The sequence below is a fragment of the Stegastes partitus genome, unplaced genomic scaffold (assembly GCF_000690725.1).
Source record: "Stegastes partitus isolate 25-593 unplaced genomic scaffold, Stegastes_partitus-1.0.2 Scaffold848, whole genome shotgun sequence".
In the NCBI taxonomy this organism is placed as follows: Eukaryota; Metazoa; Chordata; class Actinopteri; family Pomacentridae; genus Stegastes; species Stegastes partitus.
In genome coordinates this window covers 278,415-289,063 of record NW_007578579.1, presented here as the reverse complement: position 1 = coordinate 289,063, position 10,649 = coordinate 278,415, and the positions used below count along the sequence as shown (strand labels likewise).

Below are 10,649 nucleotides of genomic sequence, written 5' to 3'. Positions count from 1 at the left end.
CTTTTCTTAAGTTGCACTCGTCAAATATTTCATAAATATCAGGTCCGATGATATGCATTATGTGTAAAAGCTTGCTTGGTGAGACAGATAATCATCACCTCTCCCTGCAGTTTTTTCTCAGCGTCAGGGAGAATTTGAGCATTTTTCAGCTCAGTTGTTTTGTTTGTGACGGTTCTCTCTCATTAACCGCAGCAGCAGCAGCAGCAGCAGGCAAAAAGCCCTGCTACACCCACCGTACTGAACCCTCGCAGCACCGAGCAGCACACAGATAAAGTTAGCAGCCAGCTGGTGAACACAGCGGTGCTGGTGAACATTTAGCAGCTACAGAGATCGGAGTCATATCAGAGCCACGAGGACACAAACTCTAAATCAATGCTAATGTCATTCATAACAACGATTTAAGGCCTCAGCATGATATACATGTCACGTTGTTTTAAAGTTCATCCCCCCCGACTGGATCAATGCAGCTTTTAACAGATCTGTTTCAGATTCTTCATGAGACATCTAATTTACATGAGCACATCAAAACTGTTTCAAACAAACAGAAAGAAGACATTAACACAGCAAAGCCACTGTGAACCGCCACGGTAACCTCCAACCAGCAGACCCATGAGAGGCTTTTAGGGCTACAAGCCTGACAAAGTATTTATTTATAAATCAGAGGAGGGAGGGGGAGGATCACTGACCGCCGTCCCACAGCCTCTGCCAGATTTGTTATGTCACAGGATCTAGGAGGATCAGCATCCACCTCGTCTAGCCGGGACCAGAATGAGTGGGAAATCCTACACAGATTGGGTTTGTGTTGCTGTTGACTGAACGCTGCTGAAAACTAACGAGCAGGGTAAAAGCAACAGACTGTCTGAGAGGTTAAATCCATTTCTCGTTCCTTTCTCGTGTGTCTTTTTCTTCTACCTGCGTTATTGGTTTAAACGGCTACACGTCCGTTCAACACAAATGAAACCACAGTAGAGGTAGAAAGCAGTGTAAAAGCAGCGTGCCGGCTGTACCTGGGTGTAGGTGCAGAGTCTCGTTGTTGCAGAAGTCGGTGAAGCAGCAGTTCCTCTTGGAGACGTTTCTGGAGCTGTAGCAGAAGACCTGGCCCTTCATCTCGGAGGGCGACAGGCAGGACTTGACCGTCTCTTCCTTCCCGTCGATCAGCATCACGGAGTTCCAGCAGGCGCCCTCGGCGGCCGTCTCACAGGTGTGGTTGGCGCACAGCTGGCACACACACTTCAGACCTGAGCGGCATAGCATCACATAAAATGTTTAGGTGGCCGCCTTCTCCACAGATACTTACGGGTTAATTCATTGATTTGTGAAACCGCCGAGGGGGAAAAACAAGGACACGAGATAAACAGTTAGACTCACAGACTAGCATGGCCAGTGGTCTTTAACTCTTTAGAAGCAGGATGCTGCTGTTACATAAGGAGGCCCATGCACTTAAATGGCTGGAGGTGGAAGAACCAGAGTAATGCCTCTTAGTTTAACACCTACATAATCTGGTGTTCTACTTGGAGCTGCTGTCATGCTTTGCTTGATAAGCCGCTGAGGGATTGATAAGCAAGATTGCACCGCCTGTGCTCACTTGAAAAAACCTGGAAATGTCTGTGTAAACGTCGCACATGATTGGATTGTGCTATTTCTGAGGTATCTCCAGTTTTGAACTAAGTCTCTACAGAATGTGCATATAAATGAGATGATAGAAATGTAGATGTTTTTGGAGAAATTAGTGCATTCGATCTTTTTGAGTATGAACCCTCTGAACCCTGAGAAGTTTTGGGGTGAATTGTGCTCCTGTGCACATCTTTACTCACTGTGGGCTCATTTTGCAATATAAAGTCCAGCACCTCTATGGAAACAGCACGACCATGACTACAAGCAGAGAGAACTCAAAAATGTATATGAATCATTACATTTTTTAAAAAAACAACTAGAATCAATCTATGCAGGATTTCTGTGCCCACACGTATCTCCAACACTGGCCCACATTTTGGCTGTACATGCTATAGATAATTTACCACTTTGTTTCCATACGTGTCTCCTATCTGCTTTGTGTAAACACAGCTTGCAGTTATACATTAAAACCCAAGTCCATAATAGTTCCACAGCTGCACTGAAGACTGCAGACTTTGTCAACCTTTCATTTCTGGTGAATTTTCAAGTCACACACATGTAGAATAAAATGATTTTGACAAAAAGATAAATAAGAAAATGTTAGGGTTAGATTCAGGTAGATTTCCCAAAGGAACAGTATGTCACAGATGAGGAGTTCAATGGTTCTTGGAAAGCTGAAAATCCAATTATTTTTCTCAGTGTAACAGTTTCTAACTCTGATAAATGGTGTCATTTTGGGATTTTTTGTTAAGGCAGTGTGCCTTTTGGGGTACAGAGAGTTACAAACCAACCTCTTCAGTGATATTTTTGTACAGTTTAGTGCATCTTACCTGTCAGTCTATATACATTACAAACTGATGGCTCATTGAAATGTATGTTTTAAGTGCAATCAGGGATTTGCATGCCACTTCAGTCCTGTTGTAACATCCACCCTAAATTATATTTTGTCAGTTTCTTCCCATAAGTAACAAACACGGGTTCTTTCTTGTCGATCACTTCTTATCTACACACTATACTGTATTCACGATATAGAAGCAGGTGAGTGGAAGCGGATTCAGGTAAAACAACTTCTAAAGACGCAGGTTTCACAATCAACCCCTTGTTTGTTTTTTGTTGAGCTAGGAGTCTTGAATGCAGCTCATCCGTCACACAGGCTGCCAGACACTTTTGGTTTGCCGGATTCACCAGAACCTTCCAAGAAAGCCAATCCATTGTTCATTGATTTTGTGTTGTGTGCTGCTGACTCATGACCCATGTCGCTCACTTGGCTAATTTGGTCATGTCCTCGTCAACTGTGACTGTCTTGAAAGTAAACTCAGAAGCTAGAAGCTGGAAGAATCGAATAAGGTCAAAATTAAAAAATAAAGTCTATGTGATAGAAATATTTTCTTGTAACCTAATCACTGAAGTACTACAAATCTATTCTAGTACTAAATATAAGCAGAATAAAACTGTATTTCCATCTCTTGACCTTGTGGCAGTCAATCCTAACCACATTTATGCCAACTAAAGACAAAAATATTTAGGAATATGTCACAAATATCTGGTTTTATCTTTGTAAAAAAGTGCAGTAAGGTTCTCAAACAGCTTGGAACTCTAATATTTACTGACTGTTAACTAAAAAGAGATTAAAAAGTGGACCGTTCAGTTGCATTTAGCCAACCTGCAGATGAAGATGGACCGACACAAACAAACAGCAGCCCCTGCGTTCATTTTAATGAAGTCTCTTTGTCGTAGTGTGGGGTACATCTTAGCAGGAACATTTCCTCATCTTTCTTTTATCATTAGGATTTATTGACAGGTAAAGTACACAGCCTTATCTTTTAAATAGCTTTTTCTCAGCAGTGAGAGAAAAAAAAAAAAACACCTCGACAAAACCAGCAGAAGAGATCACGACCTCAGTTCAGGGAAAATGACGGGAGTTTGACAATTTTTTTTTTTCCTCTCACAGCACACCTGGGAGTTGCTTAGTAACAACCTCCTCAAGGACAATTAAAAGGACAATTTAAATATACTGTTGACACTTTAGGAACGACAAGACTTTCTGTTCTTAAAGCAAGTGACTGACTGAGCATCGGTGTGAATGTTTACCCACTTCTTTAACCGTGCATGGCGGCAAAGAGGCGACGTTTCACCGTTTTCTCCTGTTGAATATTATTATAGATGCTCTCAAAACATCACTATTATCAAAAGTTGTCTTTAAAAAAGTGCTGGAACTTTTTCAGCAACAGCAATAAGAAAGAATTCTCATCTCAATGCATCAAATTCATTTCATCAAAGTGAAAACATGTAATACTTAGTGTGTTTCCCCACATGAGATCTACTGTGATATTTCACTAAATCAGAAAATCCTTGAGGGGTAAATGCAATCCAATTATAGATGGATCAGATGCAACATTAGGACCACTGATAGATGAAGTGAATGACACTGTAGTGTTCTTCTAGACAACACTGATTCCTGACATGTTACTTTGGCAACACCACCCCCAAACATCAACACAATAACACGCTCTGACACACAGCAAGAACTCCTCAGGAACACTACAAGGAGCCCGAGGCAGCATCCCAACCTCCCAAACTCCCCACATACAACCCGACTGAGCATCCCTGTAATGGGAGACCCCACCCTGCAACCCAAAGGATGCTGCTGTGGAGGTGCCAGACACCACCAGGCACCTCCAGGTGGTTTTAACGTCGTTGAGTGGTTGAGTTTAGCGTAAGGTAGATCTTTGATATTCTTGGATGGAGCCGAAGCCTTATCTTCAGGATGCGCTACAGCCTGACTGAACCCCACACAATCTATTATCACACTAGAATAACAAGTTACGAAACTGCTGCCTCTCCCTTTAATTTCCCACCTTATATTGACACACGCATATCGACATTTCTCGCCCTCTCCGCTTCTGTACACGTGACTCCGTATTGATCAAACAGGCACAACTTATACCCCTCTGCATGTATAGTAAATGAGCCACAACAAAGTAAACAGTAAGAAAGCGACGACTTTTCAACCCCAACACAACTGAGAGCGACTGTCATAAAACTGGATGTTCCAAAAATGCAATCTCCTTTGAAAACATGGCTTGTTTGTCCTTGTTTTGTGCATTGTTGGAAAAAAAAAAATCCAACCACAAAAAGAATCTGAACAGTGATTCTGAAGCAGCTTCTTGTTATTTTACGTCAAACATTTCGCATATTTCCACACATGCTGGAATGTGGGTGCATGTTTACTATCATTCAACTGGTTCGGACGGCTCTGCAGCTCCCCAGCAAGGAAAAATGTGTCTTTAAGCTTCACTAGGAGTCAGGTAGAAGTGACTTTCTTTGCTAAGATGCTCAATAAAGTGTAAATGAGGATGGAAGGAGTGTCTGTCGTGGTACTATTACAACCCTAAATAAGCCAACACACTGCTGCTGCCCCTCTCTCCCCCCCAAACAAGAAGCCCAAATGTCACAGCTTTGATAGCGAACACAAACTCTTCTCCTATTGGCTCGTCGTAAATAGGCTGTAAGTTTAAACCGTACGCATGGAAGAAATGCTGAGTCCGTCGTTCCAAAGACAAAAAAACCTGTTAGGGGTGTAAACATATCTGCTCTGGTTGGCCTGACACCTTAACCTTTTGACCCCTGAGCAGCTTCTTTCATCTGAGCGACAGGAGAGTTACGAACACGAATTAGTTCCCCAACAACAAATAGATCATAAATGACAACCTGAAAGCTCTGAACTCATTCCACTTTCACACATCTTGTAATTAAAAGAAAAGGTTGCCGACCCTGGAGGCGAGACGGTGTGACACCAACAATTAGATCACAGCAGTGCACAAGCCAGTGTTACTTAAATGATGTTTACATTTCATTGATTTATCCTATATTGTATACATGAAACAGCTTTTATATACATTTTCAATTAATAATTCAGATATAATTCCATCCTGAGAGGCTCGCAGGAGAAGCATTAAGCTGGATTCTTATGAAAAGTGTTGCTACTACGGGTGCAGGACAATATTTTTCAATTCTCTGTTACTGATTCACCTGTATTACACGGCCTGTTAACTTTAGCGAGGGGATCTCGTAGAAAAAAACATCCCTCAGAGTTTGAATGTCCGGTTATATCTGACTGAATAAAACACATGCATGTCTGTCATGTGCTGCGTGTGACACAAGAAACGCCTGATGACTGACGCATTCTGACAAACTTTTCCTATTTAAACCCACCTCCCTGTTTGCCCCCTTTAGAAATAAAACCAATCCCATACATTTCACTTAGTCTCTGCCTAGACCCTCCAAGCAGCCAACAAACCATGAACCAGAACTTGCTTGGTCCAATCTACAAGCCCAAAGATCTTCTATCAGTTGATAAGAAACAAGCAGCAAACCCCCACATTAGAGAGAAACCAGAGGAAGGTCGGCATGTTTCCTCAAAAAATGAATGAAACCAGTGGCTCCAAAAATAGCTCCAGATTAATTTTGCATCAACTAATTGTTTCAGCTCTTGTCTGTCAAAAATATCATTTTTTTTGTTAATAAACTTTAATCTTAGATATACAGGCAGAGGTTGGATATGGATCCACATGAGATGTTTGAATGAGATCAAGAGAGTCTGAAGTAGTGCCTGAAGACACCATCATCTCTCCACTATTCTGTAAAAAATCCTGTTCATCCTGCAGCTCCTCCACATTGATCTGTTTTCATTTTCAGTAAGTTATTTTGGACACCTTTAAAACAGAGTCTAATAACACCTACAGGCTGCTTGTAGGAGGTTTTTATTTTATTTTCTTTACATAACTGATTCCAGGCTTAAAGAGCAACACATAATCAGCCTAATGAAGAACTTTATTTTATTTTTAGAATATTGCTGGTGCTGTTTGATTTCATTGAATCCACTCCATGTGGTTTTTGTGGCATAATTCTTCTGTTTGGTTAACTTCCTGAGAATACAGGAGCGAGCGATTTAAAAAGTCAGCTGAATTAAATCTGTGCAGCGCAGTGTGGGAGGCGGTGAACTCGTGTAAAAAGAAAGAAACCCTTTAAAAACGTTGGATTGAATTGTGTGTACTTGATTTGTGTGATGGAGAAAGTGCACTACCTGCAGTCAGCTGGGCGACAGACAGGAGGATCAACGCCGCTCGAAGGCTCCGCTTCCCGGGACAAGTCATGGTGAGAGCCGCATCTGCTCCCGCTGGGACGCACCGCTTTTTTTTCCTCCTCTCTCTTTTTTTTTATTACGCAGCTACTCTGCACAAAACGCAAAAATCATACATGTCCATCGGCCGTGGCACCCCCGACACAAGTGTCTCACACAGTAAATGACCAGGAGGAGGGTGGAGGGGGGGTGGGAGGAAACTGTAAAACGCAATTTGCTCCGCCTCTGTTGACTGGAATTTAAGAGGATTACGGCTGCAGACCTCTGATAAAGACATGTGAATGGGAGCCAGGGAGAAAAGCGCGTCGCACATCCATTTCAAACTGTAAACATCAGCCCCTGTGTGCGCGCGCGACATGGAGACGACCTCTGGCCACTAAATGTGGAATGAAGGCTAATTAGATTAATAATGAGTTTCAGGAGAACCATCAAGTGACAGCATTGCACCACAGAGTGAAAAAAAATAAAGATCAGAGTGAGCTTTGGGAAGACACACAAACTCTCTCCTCCATGTGTACATAACCCACTAGTGGGGCAGTAAACTGGCTGTAATCACACGCATTAGTTTTCAGGGGACAGTTGCTAAGCTGCTCGGAGCCCCTGGGGCACAAAAATTTGTTGCTGTTGCCCTGTTGTGCTTGTGCTCCATTGTGTCTCCTTCCCATTGAGTGCAATTAGTGTCAATTAGTGTGATATTACGACTAAAGAGAGTTCTATTTGTGGATGGGCACCGTGTGAGCTCAAAGCCAAATAAAGCTTCTGCATTTTGACACACATCTCCATGACAGGACACAACAATGCAGGTGGTTACGAGGTGCAAACTCTCTCCGCAGGTAATCAAATTACCAAACACTAATCAAGTTTGGTGTCCCAGTTACCAGCTTTGCCAGTTTGGTAATCCAGCAAGCTGCCTAAGTTACACTCCTGAGGCTGTTACGGTTCCCCTCGCTGGATGTCAGCAGCACCCAGGACAACAAAAACCCAAGAAACCAACCCTCTCAGGTGTGGACCATTCACCTGCGTGGAATGCCAGACTCACCTGCGCGCAGGAAGTTATTTACAGCCGGCCATATGTGACCAAGTTTCTGCAGCACAGGCTCCATGGCAACAAAAGGTGCCAGCGTCACCAGGGAGGGTGAAGGAGTGAGGCCAGTTTAATCCCAAAGACTGCGAGCGCGACAGCACAGCAGAAAATGCTTTTTTTTTTCTCTCTCCCTGTTTATTCAGCTTTATCTGGTTCAGTACTTTACACTTTAACCTCTGCTCTCGCCGCACCACTTGTGGTGTTTGGAAGGTTAAGAAAAGTTATCCATACAAACGTGTTGGTGTCGGTAGACTGATACCGGGTCACTGCAGCAACACTAGTAAACAAAAAAAATGAAAGAACTTGTGCACATAATGTGAAATGTACATTTAACCATCGGTCAACACTAAATATTGTCATCGTTGCTATGATTTGCAAGGTTTAGTACATTAACAACTCAGTTTTCTTGTTAGTCCAGCTGACAATGACCCAATTATTAATCATCTAATTAGTAATATACTGATTATAGCCTCTCTGGAAAAGGGGAGCATCTATTACCATTCACTCAGATCCAGTCCCAAAATTTCAAGGAAGCAGGATGGGACTTTAAAAAAACTGGAGTCAAAACTGGGTCCTCTGTGGGCGCAGGACGGATCAAATGACTCTGAATATGAAGACCGTCGACACAGAAAGTCTGACAGCTGTTGATAAATGCAAGCAGGGCGTCTCAGCACTGTTCGACATCCACTGTTGTGTTTCTATCATCTGGCCTCTAAACTCTTCTGGCATATTAATCAGCCTGTAAACCATCAGGAGCCCACTTTTTTTTGTTTGACATCTGCCAAGATATCTGCTGTGCGCGCAGTTTCTAGTTCATCGCTGGCAAAGGGAAACGCCTGGGCTTTTTGACCTTTTCCAAATGAATATAAATGAATTTGTTGCATTATTAGTGCAGATGTGAAGCTTTTCACAGCACAGAAAGAGATGATTGTGGAGAAATAACTTTGTTTTAAAAGCAGCTACTTGAATATGGAATGATTTAATGATGATAATATTCATTAACTCAGTTGGAAAGGCAAGTGGATTGATCCTTGTTATGCATCAGGGCTGAACAATTCATCAATCTCAAGTCGAAATCGCATTTTAAAACAATGCAACAAGTAAATCACAAAGGCTGGCGGTAAAGATTTAGTTTAACCTAAGCACACTGACACTTTTAGGGTTTGTTTATGCTCGACCATTTATCATGTGTCATCGTTTAATAGCCACATCTCGCAGCGGTTGGTTCTTATTCAGGGTTTTAACTTTTAAACTGTTGTGTCAGTGGTTTTATATATTTATGCCACCCTTGTCGTGTGGCTGTAATGCTTTGATATCTCCAGTGCTCCATACAAATGTCCATCCACTGTGCAGCTAAAATAAAAACTGTACAACACTATTAAATTTAGACTAAAAGGCTATAATTCACACCTGCATTAATTGTATTTATGCCACTTAGAAGTTTACCCCTTTAATTACTTTCCAACATTAAATAAAGGTAGTTTAATTTGGCTTTAAGGATAATATATATACTAAAAGAAAATGATTTAATGTCAAGGTGAAAGTTAATTCCTACAAAGTGATATTAGTTAATTAAAAATGTAAAATAAGTTATTGCATATGTATTTACCCTCTCACCTGATACGAGACAGGTGCAGTCATATAACGCTTAGAAGTCACACAATTAGTGAAATCGAGATCATCGGAGTGAAATGAATGTGTCTAAAGTAACTGTACACCTACACCTGGAGGGTTCAGTCATCGGTGAGTCAGTACTTCTGATCATAACGACACCATGAAGACAAAAGAACACTCCAAGCAACTCTGTGAAAAGGCGATTAAAAGGCATACGTCAGGGGATGAAAGCAAGAAAATATAGTATTTGAATATCTGAATTAGTGAACTGGAAAGCAGTAAAACCATCATTAAGAAATGGAAGGAATATTGACTATTTGTAAATCCTCCTAGAGCAAGCTGTTCTCAAAAACTTCGCGGCTGTGCAAGAAAGAGACTAGTAAGGAAGGCCACCAAGACACCTATGACTCCTCTGAAACAGGTGCAAGCTTCAGTGGCTCAGGCCAGAGTTCTTCACAAGCCAAAGAGAGTGGCAAAAAGAAAGCCACTGTTTAAAAGCTCATATGAAATCTCAGTTTGCTAAAGGGCATGTGGGAGACTCTGAAGTCAACTGGAAGTGGGTTCTTTGGTTGGATGAAAGCAAAATGTGGCTTTTTGGTTGGGATGCATTGGTATTGGCCGATATTAGTGTTTTTTTCCCATATGTTGTTCATTGGTCCAATAAATAAATTTAGCCGATGTGTATAACTGATGATTGTCTAACTTTAGAGCCTTCATTCCTACATCTGATATTGCTGCTATTTCACATATGTTTTTACTGAAATAGTTCTGGACTTTAAATATGTATAAATATGTTTTATTTTTGTTGTGTAATAAAGAAGACTAGGTGGTCTAATTTGGGCTTCTTTTGAATAACTTTCTCACAGTGATTACTTATACAAATTTTTCCCCCCCCAAAAAAATTGAATATCGACATCGGTAATATCAGTTGTCGGCGATATCAGAAATCTTGATGTCGGTATCGGCCAGAAATTTTAATTTCGTGCATCACTATTTTTTGGCCACCAGACCAAATGCTACACTGAACATTCTCACATAGACAACATTCCTACTGTGAAGCACGGTGGTGGCAGCATCATGATGTGGGGATGCTTTTCGGCAGCTGACACTGAAAGGCTTGTAAAGGTAGAAATAAATGCAGCAGAGTATGCGGAAAATCCTGATGCAGTCTGCAATCAGACAATGATCTGAAGC

The 10,649-nt window shown here is 41.6% G+C and overlaps 1 protein-coding gene across 1 annotated transcript in view; it reads right to left on the bottom strand.

The window, feature by feature from the left end:
- The window catches only part of acvr1c (activin A receptor type 1C), a 22,890-nt gene extending 16,120 nt beyond the window's left edge, over positions 1-6,770 (bottom strand). Inside the window, exons 1-2 of the mRNA XM_008292974.1 lie at positions 6,701-6,770; positions 1,008-1,238 (exon numbers count right to left, since the gene is read on the bottom strand). Coding sequence (XP_008291196.1) covers positions 1,008-1,238; positions 6,701-6,770 — 301 coding nt within the window. The remainder of the gene's footprint in view (positions 1-1,007; positions 1,239-6,700) is intronic.
- Positions 6,771-10,649: the final 3,879 nt, after the last annotated feature.